The sequence below is a fragment of the Knufia obscura genome (assembly GCF_036327395.1).
Source record: "Knufia obscura strain CCFEE 5817 isolate CBS 148926 chromosome Unknown scaffold_5, whole genome shotgun sequence".
Classification (NCBI taxonomy): Eukaryota; Fungi; Ascomycota; class Eurotiomycetes; order Chaetothyriales; family Trichomeriaceae; genus Knufia; species Knufia obscura.
Genome location: NW_027042691.1, coordinates 549,648 through 570,648, shown reverse-complemented (window position 1 = coordinate 570,648; position 21,001 = coordinate 549,648). Strand labels below are relative to the sequence as shown.

At 51.0% G+C, this 21,001-nt stretch overlaps 7 protein-coding genes across 7 annotated transcripts; 5 read left to right on the top strand and 2 right to left on the bottom strand.

The window, feature by feature from the left end:
* Positions 1 to 1,378: 1,378 nt before the first annotated feature.
* On the bottom strand, positions 1,379 to 3,625 carry MSK1 (mitochondrial lysine-tRNA synthetase; the record flags this gene model as incomplete). The annotated part of the gene is made up of 4 exons (XM_064873416.1): positions 1,379 to 2,823; positions 2,874 to 3,056; positions 3,118 to 3,247; positions 3,611 to 3,625. The coding sequence occupies 4 exons, from the start codon at positions 3,623 to 3,625 to the stop codon at positions 1,379 to 1,381; spliced, it is 1,773 nt and encodes a 590-aa protein (XP_064730520.1).
* A 347-nt stretch (positions 3,626 to 3,972) lies between these two features.
* TIM10 (protein transporter tim10) lies at positions 3,973 to 4,333 on the top strand (the record flags this gene model as incomplete). The annotated part of the gene is made up of 2 exons (XM_064873415.1): positions 3,973 to 4,076; positions 4,138 to 4,333. 2 exons carry the CDS (start codon positions 3,973 to 3,975, stop codon positions 4,331 to 4,333), a joined length of 300 nt encoding a protein of 99 aa, XP_064730519.1.
* A 263-nt stretch (positions 4,334 to 4,596) lies between these two features.
* PMZ80_004992 (uncharacterized protein) lies at positions 4,597 to 7,224 on the bottom strand (the record flags this gene model as incomplete). The annotated part of the gene is made up of 1 exon (XM_064873414.1): positions 4,597 to 7,224. One exon carries the CDS (start codon positions 7,222 to 7,224, stop codon positions 4,597 to 4,599), a length of 2,628 nt encoding a protein of 875 aa, XP_064730518.1.
* A 604-nt stretch (positions 7,225 to 7,828) lies between these two features.
* Positions 7,829 to 9,064, top strand: PMZ80_004991 (uncharacterized protein; the record flags this gene model as incomplete). The annotated part of the gene is made up of 1 exon (XM_064873413.1): positions 7,829 to 9,064. The coding sequence occupies one exon, from the start codon at positions 7,829 to 7,831 to the stop codon at positions 9,062 to 9,064; it is 1,236 nt and encodes a 411-aa protein (XP_064730517.1).
* A 1,106-nt stretch (positions 9,065 to 10,170) lies between these two features.
* On the top strand, positions 10,171 to 11,076 carry PMZ80_004990 (uncharacterized protein; the record flags this gene model as incomplete). Its single annotated transcript, XM_064873412.1, has 3 exons — positions 10,171 to 10,340; positions 10,387 to 10,655; positions 10,772 to 11,076. The coding sequence occupies 3 exons, from the start codon at positions 10,171 to 10,173 to the stop codon at positions 11,074 to 11,076; spliced, it is 744 nt and encodes a 247-aa protein (XP_064730516.1).
* A 3,417-nt stretch (positions 11,077 to 14,493) lies between these two features.
* On the top strand, positions 14,494 to 16,454 carry PMZ80_004989 (uncharacterized protein; the record flags this gene model as incomplete). The annotated part of the gene is made up of 2 exons (XM_064873411.1): positions 14,494 to 14,611; positions 14,659 to 16,454. The coding sequence occupies 2 exons, from the start codon at positions 14,494 to 14,496 to the stop codon at positions 16,452 to 16,454; spliced, it is 1,914 nt and encodes a 637-aa protein (XP_064730515.1).
* A 1,403-nt stretch (positions 16,455 to 17,857) lies between these two features.
* On the top strand, positions 17,858 to 20,169 carry PMZ80_004988 (uncharacterized protein; the record flags this gene model as incomplete). The annotated part of the gene is made up of 2 exons (XM_064873410.1): positions 17,858 to 18,302; positions 18,350 to 20,169. The coding sequence occupies 2 exons, from the start codon at positions 17,858 to 17,860 to the stop codon at positions 20,167 to 20,169; spliced, it is 2,265 nt and encodes a 754-aa protein (XP_064730514.1).
* Positions 20,170 to 21,001: the final 832 nt, after the last annotated feature.

The window sequence follows — 21,001 nt, the reverse complement described above, 5'->3', positions numbered from 1 at the left end:
GGTTGCTAAGATATTATGAGGGCTTTACTGGGTGATCTAACTATTTTCAATCATTAATAGCGAATTGGTTTAGCAGATACGATAGCTCCTAAGAAAAAGAAAAGTTACACCCTGTTCCGGTATGTTCACTTCTTCATCAAGTTGTCTGAGGGCGAAGAGTAGATCTTACCAGGACGTTACCTTTATTCCAACACCCAGCTCGCTAGTTAAACGCTAAATTAGTACTCTGGCACCCTCCCGAGGCAAGCATACCAGATCATTGTAAGCTTCTAGTAGATGCAGCCCGGGGAACGCCGTCATGTCATCGGAGATGGGCGTCCACAGGCCTGGATGATGCAGTGGTCGAATCTCCTTTCCCTGACGACCACCCGCGTTTCTCCGCCCTCGCCAACAAGCGAATTTCTGCAAGCTCACGTCCTCGAGAACAGTACAATATTACAGTATGAGTATCGAGAAAAAGGCACACACATTCCTCCAGGGCATCAATATCTCGTACGCGAACCATACAAGACGCATTATGAGTACTTCGGCTACATTTGACCACGTAGCATGGCAGACTGACACCTGACACGCACGAAATTTATTCATCGCCACACGCTTTCACCAACACCCCCCCCTTTCTTACAATTTATATGAAATGATCGCACGTCCACTGTGGACTTGAACCCACGACGATACAACGACACAACGATCAAGTTAGCGTGCATGTGCATACCCAACGGCGTGCAGCGCTGAGCACCAGGCAATTACGGTCTCTCAAGCAAACACAGCTACTCAACCGGTAACGATTTGAAAGTCCCGGAAACTGGAGGGTGCAACAGATCAACCGAATTGAACGCAACGTTTCGTCCTTGCCGGCAAACGTGAGTCAGGCACGGTTATTTCAGTGCGTCATATTAGGAACGACCGCGATGAGTAGGAGCGCTTGTCGTATATAGACGAGGCAGATCTGGTGCGAAAGACACCACGAGGACGAGCTGAGAGCCTCCATGGAGCCGAGTGGTCTGTTGTGACGGCCGCAGAGGTGCTGGTAGTATGCGTGGCAGGAGCGATGAAGAGTCATTGGCCGTGTCCGTGGGCAAGGAAGGCGCGATTACAACCCTCGCCGGTTAGACGTCTAGTGGTGCAAGGCGCAAGAGGAAGTGGCGCTTTTCGTAGGCAGAATGCTCTGTGCAAAGGTCGGCTGCGAGACGATAAGAAAATAATACGCATAGCGTCAACGAGCGTCTCGTAGAAAACAGGTTCATCTCCTAGAATAGCGAGCTCCTGCAAAGTAAGGGAAAGTGGTTTTTGTACAAATATGATACAATGTGTTGTACAGTGCTTTGCACAGATCTCCATACTTGTATTCCGTGACTGTGATGGACAAAGAGTGCTTCTACAGCTTGAAATCCTTAAATTTCTCCTCAAGTTCCTCCTGAAGCCGCGTCTGCTCCAGCCGGTGATCCTTTCGCTTCATCTCACGTTCGGTCTTCTCCTTGCGAATTGCCGCGTCGTTCTGCACTGTAGAAACTTCATCGTCGGCAGGCGCGATTTCAGGCATGTCTGTAGACTTGCTTGTGGCATCTCCAGATGACTCCACCCTTGCTCTTGACCAAGGCTCAATACCCGGAGGTAATCTCTCTGCACCTCTCGTGACTGCTCTCAGATTTCCGAAGGTCAAGACGTCCTTGATATTAGATTCGCCCAGCATCAACATGAGCAATCTATCGATACCGCAGCCCCAACCACCTGTCGGTGGCAGACCCCACTCGAGACAACGGATGTAGTCATGGTCTATGTCCATTGCTTCGTCATCGATGTCGTCCGCATCTCCTTCTTGCGGCAGATGTGCATGTTTCTGCTGGTCGATGAGCTTTCTCTTCTGCTCTACTGGACTGTTCTCCTCCTCATAGCAGTTCACGACTTCTTTGCAATGAATAAACAACTCCCCACGCGCTGCGACGCGCTGGTGTGGCAGATCGGGATGAGAAAAGGATTTAGCGAGTGGTGACAGGCATTCGGGGAGATTGGTTATCCAGGTCGCCTTCGAGCAGCGTGGCTCCAGGTAAAGAGAAGACAGCTTGTCAAGGAGTCGCGGTAGAGTTGGTATTTGGGGAATAGGCAGGTCTTTCTGCTTGAAGATTTCCAGAACCTCTTCACGAGCGGTAGGTGACGACAAATCTGGCAGCTCGAGCCCAAGCGCCGTGTTAACCGCAGGTATGAAGTCGATTTGTGGCCAGAGTTCTCCAGGCCATTCACCGATGCTCGGTGGGAATTCTTCGCTCAGTTCCATGATCCGACCAGCCACGTCGTGGATCATCTTCTGAGTTTCGGTCATTAGCCTCTCGAGTGGCCAGTCAGTGGCATAGAACTCGCAAGTGGTGAACTCGGGGTTGTGGGTTTTGTCCAAGCCTTCATTCCTGAAAGAAGGTCCTATTTCAAAGATCCTGTTCATGCCACCCACGATGAGTCTCTTAAGCCAAAGCTCGGGTGAGATCCTCAAGGTAAGCTCCCTATCAGAGAACTCTGTCGCTGTCGTCTTGAAGGGTCGAGCTGTAGCACCGCCAGCAGAAGCAGCAAGAATTGGCGTATAAACTCGACGAAATGCTTGACCTTTCAAGAAGTTCTCAATTGCTTCGATCAGGTGGGCTCTGGCGACTATGCTTTTCATCAGAGAGGGGGCAGCAAGGAGCTGAACATGCTTATCAAGGATGTCATCCTGGGCGTCCGCAGGCGTGGTGTATGGGATTGAATGGAGGCATGGACTCATCATTTCTGGAATTGAGGTTGCAAGTATGGAGAGATCCCCACTCTTGGTCACATATGGCTTTCCTGTGACAGCTGTCGACGTCAACAATTCATGATATTGTATGCGAAGAGAGAGCACTTACAGATGTGATCACCATCTCGAATGAGCTTCCTGAACTCTTTGACTATGCCCGTGGGCACATGCTGAGCCACGAGTTTGTTTTCGTCTAGGTACACTTGAAGCCTGACAGTGCCAGGTTGCGAAACGAGGTCGATGAAGCATAGCTTCGAGCTGGCAGTCCGGACAGCATAGATTCTGCCATTGACTGTATGATATTAATTAGACACAGGCCACCATGATTGGCCAGCTCGACCAGCTCGACATACCAGTATACTCGACACCGTCGGCAGCCTCTCCGGGGCTCAGGCGACCGAGCCACGCTCTTTTGAAAGCGCCAATAGACGTGGGAGCTTTTCCAACTCGTGGATACTTGGTGAAGCCTCCGGCAACCACTTCCTGTAGGCGAGTCTCTGGCGCTACATTTGATCGTCGCTTGCCCGGCCCATACCTTCTATACTCCGGCTCTTTTGTCTGGACAGTGCTATCTCTGTGAAGGTATCTAATCGCACATAGTCGACGCCATTGTGCATCAGCTATAGGTCTGAGGTTGCCGGCACTGAACGATTGAGTTAGCTACATATCTCGCAAGGTCGTACATGTATCGCTGGCATTCTCGTTATACTATCAGATGAAGTTGGGAATTTCTGATCATTCTGCTTGATAGACTCGAAAGTCGAACAAGCATCATTCGCAGCGGTTCTTGGTTCACTGGTTCTCATCACGAAAACAATGGTGCTTTGCTGAAGATGCGCGACGTACCTGTGTGCTCGGCATGACTGCGTCGCACGCTGTCGAAGGCATGCTAACGCTGAAAGCATGGACTTGAGAGCAGGACAGATGCTTCTCACATGCTAAGGAAAAGATGCGAATATTCATCAAGCATTAGCTGGTGCAATAGTTACGATAGTCTGAGCGGAATTCCTTTTCGGGGAAGGAAGGTGCGGCGAGGACTTGGAGAGGATCGCAACTTCCTGAACGGGCGCAACAGGTCCATCACCATCAAAGACAGGACCGTTATTGCATCCACTACGATATCTAGACATACTGGCAGTCGATCAGTATCATCGCAAACGCAATTGAGAATTCTACACATTTGGTCGCAAGCATTACCTCTTAGCACAATGTCCTTCCTCTTCGGCGGCGGCGGACGCCCCCAGCTCTCTTCAGCGCAAAAGATCGAAGCAGCGGAGACAGAGCTCGAGCTTGTATCAGATATGTTCAACAGGTAAGGTGCCTTCATCGGCGCTCTGAAAGCTCAGGGGTTTGCTGACGCGGTATGAACATAGATTATCACAATCCTGCTTAAAAAAGTGCATCCCAGCCGATTACAGAGAACCAGACCTTAACAAGGCAGAAAGTGTATGCATAGACCGATGCGTCGCTAAGTTCTTCGAGGTGAACATGAAGGTATCGGAGAAGATGCAAAACGAAGCTGCGGGCAAGCAAGGTGGTGGAATGGGTGGTGGCATGTTCGGGATGTAAGAGGGGTGAAAATGCTTCGCTGCAGACATGTCCAGATTGTGGCAGGCGCGACCCTGATCAAGGAACGGCTGCCCGTACAGATCCGTTTGGTGTGCCCACGAACTTGTGTGTCAGTTCAAGGAAGGAGCGACGAGAAGGATTGACCACTTCAATGGCAGCACGACCTGGCGCGACGGCAATTGTCAAAATATGTATATTATAGATTACGACTATCGACATGCATGTCGGGTGTGTTGGATAATAAAACAGACAGCCTTGAGACCTCATCCTCCATTTGACATGATCTCCTGCTGTGACCCCGGATCTGGGTCCTCTCCTTGTTCTGAGGAAGACACGACTTTTGTTGCCTTCCGGAACGGCAGCCACCGCTCATACCACGCCGGTAGCTGCTCTTTCTCTTCTTCAGTGACCAATGTCTTGACACTGGCTTCGATATCAAGAACGCGTCGCTCGAAATCGTCGACAGACTCTTCAACCTCTTGCATTCGGCTGCCTAGCGAGTCCAGCTCATAGTCTAGCTTCTGACCGAGCATGTCAATGCTCCTCATAGCCTCGTTAAGGCTTATCTTCTCGCGAGCCACCAGGTCCGTCGACGTCGCTTGTAGTGCTTGGTACTCTTCTAAGTGCTGGTAGTAGACATTATTGAGCTCCTCCAATTGCGCTTGTGCTTGAGACTCTGTATACTCAACCCGTTCAATGCGTGTTGTGGCGAAGGGTACGAGACCTTGATCAAGGGACAATATTTTGGTAGCAAGGCCTTGTGACCGTCGAAGCTTGTCCTTTTGTATCTTGAGCAGTGCTGCGGGTTGTGCTGCCTTTTCGACTTCAATATCTGAACTCGCGGTCGACGCAAACTCTTGTTGAGCCTCGATCGAGTCAGCGACAATAGTGAAGGACAAGTGTCTCGGCAGTTTTGCAGTTCGGCCTTGTACGAGGCTTCGAAGCTGGACTGCACTGCGTGATTTTCGCAAGCCTGTGGCTCGAGGTTGATCGAATTTAAAAGCTGCAGAAAACTCTTGGTAGCGCTTGTCTCGGAGATCTTCTCTGACTTTTGATAACTCTTCGCGAGTCTTCCTTTTTGTTGGAGATTCGCGGCCTCGGTGGTCGAGTCCCCGGAGTGCTTGCCGATGAGAAGTCAGATTGGTGCCGTCCCTGTCTCTGGTGCTGGGACGAATTGTGTCTGCGCCTTGAAGAGGCTCAGGCTTTGCTGTTGAGGGCGCTGCATCGGCCAGTGCGAGGTCGAAAGGTGGGAACTGCTCTCGCGCACTGTCGTGGGATGTGCGCTTGCTTAACGGATCTTCCCGGAGCTCCCTGATGGCACTGGAAATTACATGGTGGTCGTGCCTGGCAGTTTCATCATCTGTATGATGGCCATTAGTCGCGTGATGCTTGGTGTTATTCAGACCAACAGCGTCTCTAATTCTGTTGCCTCGTCTTGCTCTTTCCTCAGGGTCGTGGGAATGAATGAAATCGAAGTCTTCTGTTCCGTCCTTAACCACGCTGGTCCATATAAAGTTTCCTTGATCGTCCGTCGAGAATACTCTCCCGTTCAATTCATCCGATGGCGCAGCCGTGCCGGCGCCTGTGCCTTTGTCTTTGCCTTGCCAGAGCCACTTCATGCTCCGGCCGCTCACCAGTTGCGCAAGTCTTTCAATATCTAAAGTCTCGACTTCGGCGATGCCGGCTTTCTCTTTGCCGCCTCCAAATCCTCTCGCGAGCATTTCACCCCCTTTGCCGCTGATCCCAGCTACGGTCGATTTGAGAGCACGAGTAACTTTCAAGCCTTCGTCCTCGGCTTTGTTGGCTGTTGCACGGTGCAAGCGATCGAGTGTTGCACGATCAAGGCGGCGGGTCTTTTCCATTTTGCAAGATTTCTGGAAATGAGCTACTGCCCTTTTCATTCCTGATAGATCAATCGGATCTTTGCCAACTGGTGCACCGGTCTCCTTCAGTCTGTTGTAGGCCCCGATCATGAGCCCAATCAAGGCAGAAACAGTTGTTGGACCTAGTATGCCATCACTTGGTTCGACATTATGGAAATCAATGCCAATCTCGTTCCACCATTCGCTGATCGCTTTTTCGGTGATATCGCATAACAGACCATCAGCATAAGTAGTCTCCAGCTTGCCATATAGGACTAGAGCTATCTGGCAAAACCTGACAGTCTCCATGACTGATGAGTACAGCGGTATCTTCTCGCTTGTCCTATACATATGATGAAACTTGTTGATAGTGCTCGACTGTGGGTATTGGAGACTCATTGCTGCGCGCCCAGCACAGCCCATCCTTTTGAGGTTTTCGTTGACGATGAAGTCCTCTCTATGCTTTCTCACGTCGCCATCTGGCACGGGAATGACATTGAGTGCCGAAGGGAAGCCGCTGAGGTTCGTCACCATCAATGTGCCGAGGTGTGTTTCCTTCTCCCGTGCATAGGACTGCGAGATGGCCTCAAAATAGATTTTCAACCTCTTTGACCAATCCTTCTGGTCATTAGGGACAGCAAGCACATTGACAAGGATCGAATGTGACACATCACCCGTATAAGTACATATTGTGAACGTTGGATGCGTCCGCGAAACCACCCATTGCTCCACGACGTAGAGTTCGTATCCATCCAGTCTATGCCGGCGAGCAAGGACAGTAGTTGATTCATCTTCTTCGAGGTATCGGAAGGCGATAGGGTCCGTAAAGACAAGTTTGCGGTGCGTCCTAGATATTCCTCTTGGCCGTTTCTCCTCTGGCGTGAGAGGACTCGGTTCTGTGGCTTGACCATCTTCTCCAGCATCATCAGACCTGAATGCCGAGTTTGTCGATGATCTATATAATTCGTCCTTCCCTCGAGAGGCGTAATTAGGCTGATACGTCGCCAACATGGGAAAAGGACCTGCCATTCTTCACTTCTATTGCCTTTGTATCAACCCAGGAGTCGGAACTGCTGGGCCCTGCAAAGAGCCGCTCATCACGAAGACGAATGGACTACAGCACGGAAAGGTCTGAATGTGCTCTGTTTGCGGTCGTTGTCTTTGAACCGGTAGCGAGCACGTTCCCGCGATGGTTTGCTCCTTACAGATACGGTGCCAAACAGACCAGTAAGCAAGTCACTGAGCATTTTCACAGTAATAGCGACGAAGGGGTTTGAAGCCGTTCATTAGGCGTCGGGTACCCCTGCTGAAAGCCGCATGTCATGCCTAAAGTATGACGCCAGTCCCCGTGGCTTCCACTGCGAGGTACCCCACGGACCGCATGAGCATGCGCCATCATGTGCTTCCTCGCGCACAGATACTCTCGTGACAACTATTCCCATCCGGTACTGACTACATCGATAAGCGCATTACGCCCCGCCTTCAAATTCGGACGATTGAAACAGCATTAACATACTAGTAGTGGATGATCGATCAGCAATCGGAGCACGTTCTCATTGCAACAACGCCAACAGCCACAACGAAGTCCTATCGCGATATGAGCGAACGGTAGCAATCTCATATTGACGTTGCCATGGAGGCCGTGGAGAGAGAACACGAGAAGATTTGGGCGAGTAGTCGGAAGACGAAAACCATCGATGCGACACAAAACATCATAGATCAATTGAGAAGAGCCAGAGACAGCATACAGAATGACCCGGCTTCGGCACAGATCACTTTGGCGAAGCTACAAGCACCAGTGAAAGCATCTTTCGATGATATGACCGGCAGCTTGAAGACAACTCGTGGTGGCCAGAACAATTACCAGAAAGCGCTCGACAAGCTGTTCAGAGACAAGCCATCTCCCAGCGGCGAGATAGATGCATTATCTGAGCAGTCTACTTTGGTCAATCGGGCCATCTACCTGCATCTGCTGAGGGAAGGCTTGTTTGGAGTTGCTGCTAGTCTGCAAGATGAAGCAATGCAAAGAGTAGGCCAGCAGCGCAATCGTCAGCAGGCAAATGGTCTCGACGTCTCAACTGACCACCCGCTGGGCTTGGATCAAGGTCTTCCGGAAGACATGCTGCACAAGTTCCAGGCCATGCATCATATTCTGGACGAGCTAAGGTCAAATCACAATCTACAGCCTGCGATGGACTGGGCAGAGACAAACAATGAGGAGCTGCAAGCTCGAGGTAGCAACCTTGGCTTCGAATTATGCAGACTGCAGTATGCCAGGCTGCTGCTCGATGGATGTCAAAATGGTGTGCTGTCAATGGACAGCATGATGCACACACTACAATATGCACACACTGCGTTCCAGCCATTCCAGAGACAGTATTCGCATGAGATACAGGAGTTGATGGGTGCAATGGCATATTTCTCAAATCTCGATCAATCTCCTTACCATGCAAGACTCAACACGACGAGCGCCTGGGATGATGTGGCACTCTCATTCACAAGGGAGTTCTGCGCTCTGTTAGAGCTCTCTGCAGATTCTCCACTGTACTTAGCGACAACAGCTGGTGCGATAGCCTTGCCGCCCATCTTGAAAGTGCAAGCTATTATGAAGACGAAGAAGGCAGAATGGACGTCGCAAGGAGAGCTCGGTGTCGAAACGCCTCTGCCTCCCACATATCAATACCACTCGATCTTTGTCTGTCCTGTATCGAAGGAGCAATCCACGGATCAGAACCCTCCGATGATGATGCCCTGCGGGCATGTTGTATGTCAGGACTCTCTGACCAGGCTGTCCAAGGGTTCGAGGTTCAAGTGTCCATATTGTCCCACGGAGAGTTCGCCGAGTCAAGCCACGAGAATAATCCTGTAAGCATCTGGTCATGTGGTATCGCATCTCATGCGCGCAAACGTGCAGCACATCCGAACAGAGCGATGCTTTAACCCGAGATTTATGCTCATGACAAGATAACCTCGGAAAAGATGCTCAACATATGGGCAATGCAGCTTGCTCCAAAGAGGAGTTTGCCTCTGTTTCACACTTCTTAGCGAAAGAATCAATGCAGGTCTAAAGCCTCCGCAACGAATCAAAAGGCAACAGTCATGATGTGAGCTCCAGCAAGTGCATGCCATCTTGCAGTCATGTCCGGCAGCAAGCTACGGAGCTCGAAAATCAGAAATGTTGCCAAGCTTGCGCCTTTTCCAGATCGGGATCAGTGCTTCGAGCTGTCCAACTTTAAGGCAAGCCTCCTTGACATATCCGGATTCGTGGTCCATCACTATCGTTTGACGAAGGCACAGCCATGGCACGTATCACGATAAGCCTCTTCAAGCAGGTCACAGGAGGTATGAAATGAGTCACGATAATTCTGATGAGCCATCGGCCAATTTTGATGCGGTTACCCTCACAAGCTAAATTCAACGTCCCTGAGCCCCGAAAGCTCCTGTGGCACCATGGCTGATTATCCTTGTCGACCTATGGTCTTGGCTCTGGCCCTAAACCAAACTGTGCCTGGATCGAATCCCTTCTCATGCGAGCTCTTTAATCACACTTCAACGTGCTACTCTCGCGTACACGCTAACATGCATCCGCGTCGAGACGTGTCTGGATGCCTTGTCGATGACCGGCGAATCACAGCGATTCGTATGCCACCATGACTGAGAGATGGCAACGGCTGCTTTCGCTCTATCCGGGCATGTGCCGCTCAGCGATGCTACATAAGACGCTTTTGCCTGCTCTTGCTGCATGTCTCTCTCTTTTGCTACTCTGCCTGATGTCGTTGCCTTCACGATAAATCTCACGTCTTTTGCATGTAGACATCGAGTCTCTCATTATTGTTATACTAACCACCACAGCAGCATATCGACACATACAACTCGCAGTGAGCCTGGCGCTTAAAGAACTGCAAGCCTTCTTCTTTCGAGCGTCCTCAGCCAATCAATCTCGAGGCTTGACTTCCAATCTGAGACATCAGGACAATGTTCTCTCGGCACCATCGACCATCTGATAGCTTCTCATCGCGATATGGTACCAGCAAGTCTACCAAAGTCAAGAAGTCCTTCAACACGGAGTCATTCAGTGCAGGTCTACAACGCTCACAGTCCGTTCGCTCTCCTAGGAAGGACCATAGCAGTCCAACATCTCCAGCGTAAGCCATCCCTATTACAAATGCCACACTCTCTAACATCGAGTAGATCGTTAACATCGGCCATCATTACGATCTGTGTTGGTCCAGAGCAAAGACTCTTTGCTGGACACGAAGACATACTGAGCAGATCCTCATATTTCCAATCAGCACTCAAGACACAATTCTTCGAAGGTACTCGCCGCCTTGACCTTCCTGATGAATGTCCGGAGGTGTTGTCGGCTGTCCTCGAGTACCTGTACAAGGGTGACTATACACCCAAGCTTGTTCACAACAAGAAGAGGGACACTTGGGACATCGAGAACAATGGCCAGCTCGGTGAGGCCACACTCACGCACCACATGTCAAAGGTTCCAATATTGAAGGACACAGCGATCTAGTAAGTTACCTGCCGCAACTTCCGTTTAATACCGCTAACATACCAAGCTGCTCAGCTGACCTCTACGGCCTCGACGAACTCAAAAAGCTTGCTCTCCGCAAGCAAGGTCTACAAAGCGGTGTACACATCAGCAGCATCCTAGCCTCGGCTCGCTGGGCATATGATCACACGCCCGACACTGAGTCAGGATTACGCAGCCACTACCTTGCTGTCATTATCCGAAACCGAAACAACTTCAAGAAGAGCACAACAATGCAGTATGAGATGGAACAAGGCGGCAAGCTCTTCTTCGACCTCTTCGTTACCATGTGCGGCCACATGAATGACCTTCAAACTGTCCGCTCGCCATACACCCGCTGAGCGGACCATGTAACAACACCAGCCAACAACATCGGCTATCATCGAGACAATCGTCACTCGATCTTACGAATTTCCTTACTCACTCTCACATGTCACGGCTGGCGCTTCGGAAGACAGGGCGTCACAAGCTATGACTTGTATATTATGATTCGAATTGTCATTGTCGCTGCGAGGTATGATCTAGCTGACAAAACTTATGATACCAAAGACACAAAAAAGTGTTTATCTGTATATTATTATTCGAGCCTGCTGCTGCATGTCGATGTGCTTCCGGCTTTGCTAGGGAAGGAGTTGTTGGGATCCTGCCGATTGATCGATGAAAATGGATCGTAGCAGTCGCTACTTAGTCACTACGATAGTACTTGATGAGAATCAAACATGATGCTTGACTCAATGCTACTGCTTCCAATGGCGCCTTCGCGTTTCAAAATCGCAAGCCTGCTACATGTGGGATGAACAGCTGCAGCAGCATGCTCTACCGCTCAGCAGGCAGGTTCGACCAGCACCTGAAATACGTGCTCCTGCCACGCATGCCATCGACGCTTTGCTCAAGTGGCAATCAAAAATGATCGTCTTCGGTGCATGTGCTTACATGTGCGTCCTCCTGCTCTGCTCGGCATCCAACCACAGTCCAGCTAAGAATCATGCCGAAGCCTCTCACCCGGGGCTATTTCCTAGCTACTCGAGGATCGCTCAGCTGAATGCGAAAAGACAAGTAGATTAAGCGACGGCTTGTGCAACGCAAGTACTGGCGACTCTCGTTCTAGCGACACAATCGCTCCATCGCAATGCTTCGCTTCGCTTGTTGCCTGCGATGTACAAACCATGGCTGTGCATATCGAAGGCAAGAACGGCTGCTGGATGACCAAGCGAGAGACTGATGCGCTTTCCGCGCACATCTGCCGTTGCCTGCGGGATAGTCCGGACGCTAGAACACGGTGTCAGGTGACCCTGGAGTTGGAGCATGTGCGCGCTTCACCGTGACTGCGAAGCCAGCCAAGTTATATGTAGATTGAACGACGACCGTCTACCACCACATCGCATCGAAATACCACGATCTGAATCATTGGATCTTCGTCCTTACCAAGCAAGACTGCCATGACACAGCCCCGAGACACCGTACCAATTGCCTGATTCGGGCGGTGATCCAGGATTGATTGCTAGGGCCTTTTGCGAATGAAACAGTCACAAGTCTCGCGGCCTGTCAGTTGTCTTCGACCAGGACGACGCGCCGTGTCTAGTCTCTAGATCCAATGCCCGACAATATCAGACCTACTGTGCGGCCACAGGGCCGGTTGCCAGGCGCAGCATGGTCAACGTATACCTGCCAGTACCATTTGTAGATCGGACCATCAGCTTCCTCGCTGTACTTCATGATCGCGATGCTCGCATTCAAGAATGGCGCCCACAAGCAGAGAGCCTGACTTGTTGATGCGAACCTTGCTCGTACCGAGCGGTCGAGCTACGATACCCTTACATTCAATTGCCGATATCAGCAGTCCAGATGGCGTCTAGCGAGTACTAGATTCCCGCAGCACCAGACCTTTCACGAACGAAAGCCCCTCTGGTAATTCCGTCTGTTACGATAATCACCGTGCCATTCTGGTCCTTGTGACAGTGCACGATGGGTGGGGTGCTGATCTCGACCTCCAAAGGGTCATGCAGCATGTGAGCGGCAGGATTAGGATGTTATCAGGTTCCTTGCTTGTTGTTCACTACATGGGCAGGTCCATACTGTTTGATGCGATGGCTCGAATGGTCCTGGTGTTCTCTCTGAAGCAGAGGTGTCACATGCAAGATCTGGAATCAAAAGACTCGAGGCCATGCTTGATTGTGTTCACGAAGGAATCAATGAGAGGAGGTAGCCTATCAGGGTTCGCAAAAGGACCTACCGTTGCAGATCTGAGGTCGAGGCAGTCGGAGTCGAACCGAGCGCTCAAAATGGCAGATGATGCTGTCCGCAAGATCAGGGCTATGACAACTAGTAACTGTGCTTGATCTGGAACATCAACATCACGAGTGTGAACCTGCGCAATGAGCATCAATGTCCTTGTGGTCGTTTCCAGACTTGTCGGGTGGCACGAAAGCCTGGATGTGCCATAAGCGAGTGGACATCAAATCGTACACAGATCTGCAAGCCTTGGCTTGCAGAGCTTGGCGAGCGACTTATCCTTGAGCTCATGTGTGACTTCGCTACTGCTTGTTGAAAGAAATTGAACGCACCGCAGTTATGCGGGGGTGGATCTGGCCCTGCCTCATGCAGTTCTAATCAACCCGGGTGAGTGACAGTTCTTCAGCCAGCTTTCGACGACCAGCACTATGCTCCTCTCTTGCACATTGACGTTAAGACAGTTCTCGCATCTGTTCATGGTTGCTAAAGGTCTGCGCGATGGGTGAGAAACCATGTATAGTATGGAGTATGGAGTACGAAGAGGAGGTAAAAGGAGGTAATAAATTAGCGTTGACATGTCTGAGACGTGCCTGCACAGCTTGCGTTAATGCTGCACCGTATGACCTCGATGCGCAATGTCTTCAGCTTTACGATTTTATCAACTCCATAATATTAGTACTCCTTCGTGGATACACCCGTCTTCCATCCAGCCATATATAAACACAAACGCTGTACGCTGGGAGTATCTCACAGTCGATCTAGCGGGCACGATCTCACCATTCTGGCCTACTTACCACGCGTCATTCATCGTGCTCATTGCTCATAGGACGAAGACACACAATCCCAGCGGCGGCCTCTCGCTATCTCGATACGACAAAGCACAAATGGACATGCCTGTTTTGACTTTGTCGATCTAGTTCATGCAGAACATGAAGCCCGGCACCGACATGATTCGCGCCGCGAACCTCACAACTGCAGCTGTATACGGAACGGTTGAATGTCGACTACTGGTCGAATGTTTATACGAGCTGGACAGTAGCATAACTCTCTGTGAGCAGCGGCTGCTTCTCCAGGCAAGTGAAGATAACGAAGACCTCGCTTATGTCGACAGTCAAGCCATGCCATGCCTTCCGACGAGTCTCGAATGTTTCCGGCAGTCACAAAACCATCGAAAATGGTGTGGCTTCAGCTGAAAACCCTCGGCTCAGATTTGGGCGCTCCTTAAACTTCAGCCACGAATACCCTACACTTGCCTGTTCTGGTTAGCGCCCTAACCACTTTCAGCACATGGCCCAAGTCTAGAGCCTCGCTACCACCTCGATAAAGACAATTCATGCATAAACATGCATTTCATGGAAAGATGGTGTGGATGTTATGCAAAAGTCCTGCGCCTTCAGACAGCCACGCGATGGCCAGAGGTATATACTCTTCTATGAGGGGGGTTGCGGACATTGCTTAAATGGATGCCTCTGCCACCTCGACGCTGCGGAGCGCGATTGAAAACCATCTGAGCAGATTCAGACAAGATGGAGACAGATAACGGTACATTCGAGAAGACGCCAGAAGTGGTTGTGATGGAGCAGGATGTCACATCCTCTCGTGAGGAGAGAGCAGATGGACCGGCTCCTCCTAGCAGCAAGAGGAGTGAGTTTTGATACTCCGCAGGCCGCCAATGCTGACATGTCAAACAGTGCCATACATTGGATTAGCAGCGCTCTTTGTCGTCGTCGTTGCTTCCGTCGGACAGCTGGTTGTTTTGTTGGTTGCCAACGACAAATCGGCCACGGCTTGGGTCGACTACATCACGCCCAATGTCTTTCTGTCAATACTCAATGGTATTGCATCACTTGCCATCACTTTCGCTGTCATGCAGGGCATTGCAATAGCATGGTGGAGGCGAGCATTAATGGGCGCCAGCATAAAAGAGCTGCACTATACCTGGAATTTCAGCACTTCCGTCATGACCATCCTACTCAAGTTCAAGTATTTCAATGCTATAGCACTTGCTGCATTGATGACAAAGCTGGCCATCGTCGATGGTGTCCTCTTCCAGCGGGCTATCAATACCTATATCTCTATAGACTTTCAGGAACCCAGATCCGGACAGTCCAGCGTATTTGCATGGTCGCAAACAGACTTCCCTGTTACTGGCCTTCTGGGTGCCCACAGCCTTGTCGAGGGTCAAACGGAGTACAACTATAGTTGGACGGTGTTGAGCTGGGTCGACATTGGTAATGGCGTCAACTATTATGATAGCATTGATTACTGCTACGCTGCAGGGTGTGTGTATGGCTTGCCAGGAGCTGGCTTCTCCATTGACTGTGAGACGACTACCGAGACCATAAATCTAGCAGACGCGGCCCGGCACCCGTTGAATGGAAGCAATACCGCTACTATGTTCTCTGTCGATTTCCACATGCTCTATCCGGATGCAAGCAAAAACTATGCGCGGCTCCAGATGGACGCCAGGTGGCCTACTCCTCCAGAATACGATGAAAGCGGAAATGGACCGGAGGTGGCGCCTAATGTTTGTCCGAACAACTTCACAGTGTCAAAGTGCGAATTCCGACCAGCGGTCCTGAACTACACGGTCGCTTTCACCAACACCACGAGTATCGAGCGCAGCAAGCTCGACAAGGTATCGAGCAACAACAGAAAGGACGACACTAGTATTGGCTATTCCGGCTCGCAGCTAGTGTATAGCTGCCAAAGTGGCGCATTGGCTTTCGGTCGTTATGACAATAGTCTCGGTGACGCATATGACGACACATGTGGTGTGTACAATTCAACGCTGAAGCAACTCAAGGGTGTTGAGGTCTTGCGTACGCAGGATCTCAATGAAACATTTGTGCCGGGAGGTTATTCTCACCTGCTGGGCATCTACAACGCTCTCAAGGGCACCTTCACGACTTCCGCCATCCTCGAGTCTGCGAATGGGTCATGGTCGGCGAGTCAAACTGGTTTGCTCGCACCCATTAAGATGGGGGAATCGCCGCCGAATGGCTCTTACTGCAACTACACATACTATGACCCGACCTACGACATCGTCCAGAGGTTGAATGTCTTGATGTTACAGACCAGTGTGAGCCGTGAACTCTACCCGAACGTCAACAGCACGGCTGCCGACGGTAGTTGGACCTACAACCAGGATCTACCGTCTCACCAGTTCTACAAGGACATCTACTACTCCACCGACTTCCGCTATGCTGGGGCAGCGCTCGGGATGACAGTGGTGGTGATACTCTGCATCTTGCCATCATACTGGGGCTTCTGGCAGCTGGGTCGAGATGTCACGCTTGGCCCGTTCGAAATTGCCTACGCGTTCCAGGGGCCTGCCTTCTCATCAGTGCATGGGGTTGATGGACGGGCAGACGAAGTTGTGAAGACTGTTGGGCGTACAAGAGTACAGTACGGAGAGGTAGAGGATGAGACTGGAAAGAGGCTTGCTTTCAAGATGACAGAGTTGCCTCCAGGACAGGCGCGATGAGGATGAAAACTACGAATTGTGGTACATGTTCTATGATATAGCAGGCGTGACCTTCATGTACCTGCCAACGTGAAGTTGTCGTATTCAATTTGTTCCTTCTTCAATCCAAGCCTAACACGTTGAACGCCATCCATTGATCATAAGCTCAAGAATACGACAGGTGCTCGACATCGTAGCCATCGTCGCCATCGAAATCGCATTGATAGGCTGTTGACCGTGCAGAGCCACCTGGCCTTCGTAAGGTTTTATTATCCGACTGACTGTTGATTGCCATTAGAATGCTGAGAGCGGAACTTTCTGTGGATGAACAGAACTCGACACTCATCCGTTCTTCGTCAAGCAACGTTCCCGTGCAAGTCAGCTATCACAAAACTACTGCCTACCTGACTCGATGCATCTGTGTGGCCTGAGCATGGCGAGCAGCTTGACCCTGAGTCAGCGCCACGTGTTCGCTAGTCTCATCGGAGTCGCCGGTAGGAAGGAGCAGAGTGGATGCCATCGAAAAGCGCGAATCTGCGACTATACAGTAGATCTCGCTTTGGGCACGGACAGCTCTTTGGAACAGCCAACGGTAATACTGCTTTACTGCACATGAATTATTGACTCAATACTAAGTCCAACTCCTTTGGTTTGAGACTGGAGCAACTCGACATCCAGTCAAAGTACTGATCAACGTTCTGGAGCAGTACGCGTCCCAGAGATCAACTGGTGTAGAAGCGGGCGACGACACCTGTTTTGTGCCCACACTCTTGCCGAGAGCGGTTTGAATCGCGTTCAGCTTGAATTTGTCGCTGGGGGCGTCGTGCTTGATAAAGAAGTGGAAATTGACTTCCACGAAGAATTGGAAAGCCACATCATTCGTCCCAAATAGGCTTAGCGGCAAGCTTTTCTGGGTGTATCAGACTCCTTTTGCGCGGACTGCTGCCGAGACTCGTATCTGATCTTATAGAGTTCCGCATATCTGGCGTCTGGACCTTTGGATTTGTCTTATACCAGACGGCCATGCGGCTCAACAGCACTACATCCGGACCGTCCAAGAGAACGCCATGAGAGCGAGGCGCTTCCATGTGCTTCGTGTGAGTCCATCATGCTGTCTCTGCAGCTAGTAGTGCCCCTACTAGATCACCCTTCGCTTTCATCCAGCCGCCCTGCACTCAGCCTCATGCTCTTGTTCGCTTTATGCAGATCCACAGAGCGAAACGTTTCCTGCACGGCTTGAAGGAACCACTGTGGGTTGAGCATCGAGGTGAGCTAGCAAGTCGATGCGGAAAGGAGCTCAGTATTGGCGATGGTTATATGAGAACAACAAAATGGCATGTTCTCTGCTGGTCCTTCCGTCTCTTCAGAAGCATCGTCGACCCTTCCCTTAGTTGTTAACTACAGTCGTTCTTTCCTCTTTCAGTATGCCTTCCTCATCACTCTTTCTGAGGTCGAGCACCACACTCGTTTCTGCTTTATTTTTGCTTTCCACCCCTGCTTTTGCAGTAGAACTCCCTCAAACCTCGAATCCTCTTGTCTATCAGCTGGACAAGAGCTATCATGGCGAAGACTTCTTCGATCACTTCAACTACTTCGCAGACGCTGACCCGACTCATGGCTTCGTCACCTACCTTAGCAAGGAGGACGCCCGGCAGCAAGGTCTCGCTTCCATCAATGCTGACGGCTCCTTCCGAATGAAGGTCGACGACCAAACAATCCTTACAAAAACTAACAATGCCGACTACTACAACAAGAATGGAGTTGGGCGTGCTAGTGTCCGAATCGAGGGTCAAGATCCCTGGACCAAGGGTCTTTGGATTGCAGACTTCTCGCATATGCCAGCAAGCACCTGCGGCACATGGCCAGCTTGTGCGTATAACGCTGCCCGCTGATGTACTCCTGCTAACGAGAAATAGATTGGACATTGGCTGAGGGTATCACATGGCCAAATGGTGGTGAAATTGACATCATTGAGGGTGTCAGCAACCGGCAGAGAGCCTTGGCTGCATTGCACACCGGTGGACAAAGCAAGATCACTGGTGATTCAAATACTATGACAGGCGAACTCCTCACCACAGACTGCAATCTCAATAGCCCTACCTCTAATTCTAACCCTATCGGTTGCGGCATCTACGATAAACGAACTGATACATACGGTGACGGTTTCAACAGAGCGGGCGGCCGGGTGATCGCTATGGAGTGGACCGATGATGCTATCAAGATCTGGAACTGGGTTCGAGGCAGCGAGCCCTCAGACATCAAGAGTGGAAGTCCTTTGCCGGGAAACCCTAACTGGGGCTTCCCCGCTCAGGTTTTCAGTGGTCCAGATGCCAATATCCCAGGCAACTTCAAGAACCACAAGATCATCCTTGACACAACCTTCTGTGGTGACTTCACAGACGCCGTATGGGCTGGTGAGGGTTGTGCTGCTTCGACTGGTTTCTCCACCTGCGCTGCCTTCGTTGGTGCTAACCCTGGTGCCTTCAGCAACGCTTACTGGGATATCAACTCCATCAAGGTCTACCAGAAGAAGGCACAAACCAGCACCACTACTACAACAACGACACAGAGCTCGACCTCCACGTCTTCTGCTGTCACGACATCAACTACCACAACCTCTGCAAGCACGTCGCTGACAACAACTAGCACTACACTCAGCATCACAACCAGCCATCACTTCGGAAACGGCACCACTACCAGCTCAGAGTCTACTACTACCTCGCACCATACCACCACCTCGCACGGCGAAAGCTCCGCTACTACCACTTCTAACTCTGCTACCACATCCAAGTCTGACTCAACTATCACAACCAGCTATAACCATACAACCAGCGCAACCTCGGGTAGCGTCACATCATCCGCTGCTAGCAACAGCACCTTAGGCTCCTCATGGGCAGACTGGATCGATCCTAGAGACCAGAAGACCGGCAATGCCAACCCAGGTGTTACCGGCTTCCCCATGGGTACTGGCGTTGTCAGCTCCGGATCATGGGACACCTGGCAAACGTCTTATCCGGTCACCTTCATCACAACTACAATGACAAAAACCTACGTTGTTCCCTGCTCAACAGGTCTAGAGACCAAAACTGCTACCGTCACTACTTCTTTCGTCGGAGGGAAGCAGAGCACCTATACACCCGCCATCCCAATGAGTACATATACGACATCCTGCCCAGCTGAATGGGGCTTCGGTGGTCCAATCACCGTGACTGTTCCGGCCACGCAAACTATCACTGTCTATGTGCCATCCGCCACTGATGGAAGCAAGAGCAACGGCAGCAACGGCAGCAACGGCAGCAACGGCAGCATCGGCAGCAACGGCAGCATCGGCAGCAACGGCAGCATCGGCAGCAACGGCTCAAATGGTAACAAGAATGGCTCAGGCAGCGGCTCAAGCAACTATCAGAACAACAGCAACTCCAACGGCAGCCAGAATTCGAACAACAACAACGGAAGCAATCAGAACTCCAACAACACCAAGGTCGACAGCTCCAGGCCAGCCTCCACAATGGCCACTATTGCGACGGTCGTTGCAACACCAGCAGCAGCCGCAAGCACATCCGTGAAGGCCGCTCAAGCTACCGGCACCGGCGCAGCAGCAGCTGACTGGTCAGCCTGGAGTAACAGCAACAGCAACGTCACCAACCCGATCGCTAAGTTCACTGGCGCTGCAGAACGAACAAGCGTTAGCTTAGTGATTGGTTTCGTCGCGATGGGTGCTGCCCTCCTTTTGTAGAATCTACTGCTGGATAGCGATTGAGCCAGTCAGACGAACATACGATGAACGATATATAGAGATGTACTAAGATCTAATTCCATTTCATACTTCATTCATGAAGCCCTGTCTGACCCTCCCACATAGCACTCTTCGCTGTTATCTCGCAACTCATGCTCGCTTGCTTTGTGCTCAATAATAGTACCCCTGCCTTTACTAGGCATGCAATGCGAGTCGCGCCTTCCCCTTATTCTTATTGGGGCCTCCTTCCTTCCCCTGACTATTCACAGCATCGTGCCTGCTTGCCTTGCCCATACATGGTCGCCCCTTCCGCTGCATCAGATCGTACCTTCCGTCGCCTACTAGAGGTACCTTCCTCCGCACCCAGTCGCGCCTTCCTCTTCATGAGTCTGAGTCGTACCTTCCTATTTACAGAGTCGCACCTTCCTTTCGTCTAGTCGCACCTTCCCCTGTCCCCGATCGTTCCTTCTCTCTCACACTCTGCAAGATCGTGCCTGCCTCTAAGTACTTATAAGGATCGCGCCTTCCCCCAGTGACCCTAGCACTCCTTCCCCAATTGTTCGAGCAAGTCGTAGCTTCCTCCGACGTATACTGACTGGGTAGCGCCTTCCGTTTCTCTTGCCATGGTCGTTCGTGCCTTCCATTCTCTTCGCATGGTCGTTCGTGCCTTCCTTGAGTTACATAGGTTGTGGGTCCTGGTTGCCATTTATTGAGCACGAAGAGAATCGTACCTGCCTCGGTTATACCTTATACCCAGTCGCACCTTGCTTCACACTCGGTCGCACCTTCCACTATCCTCGATCGTTCCTTCTCTCTCACACTCTACAAGGTC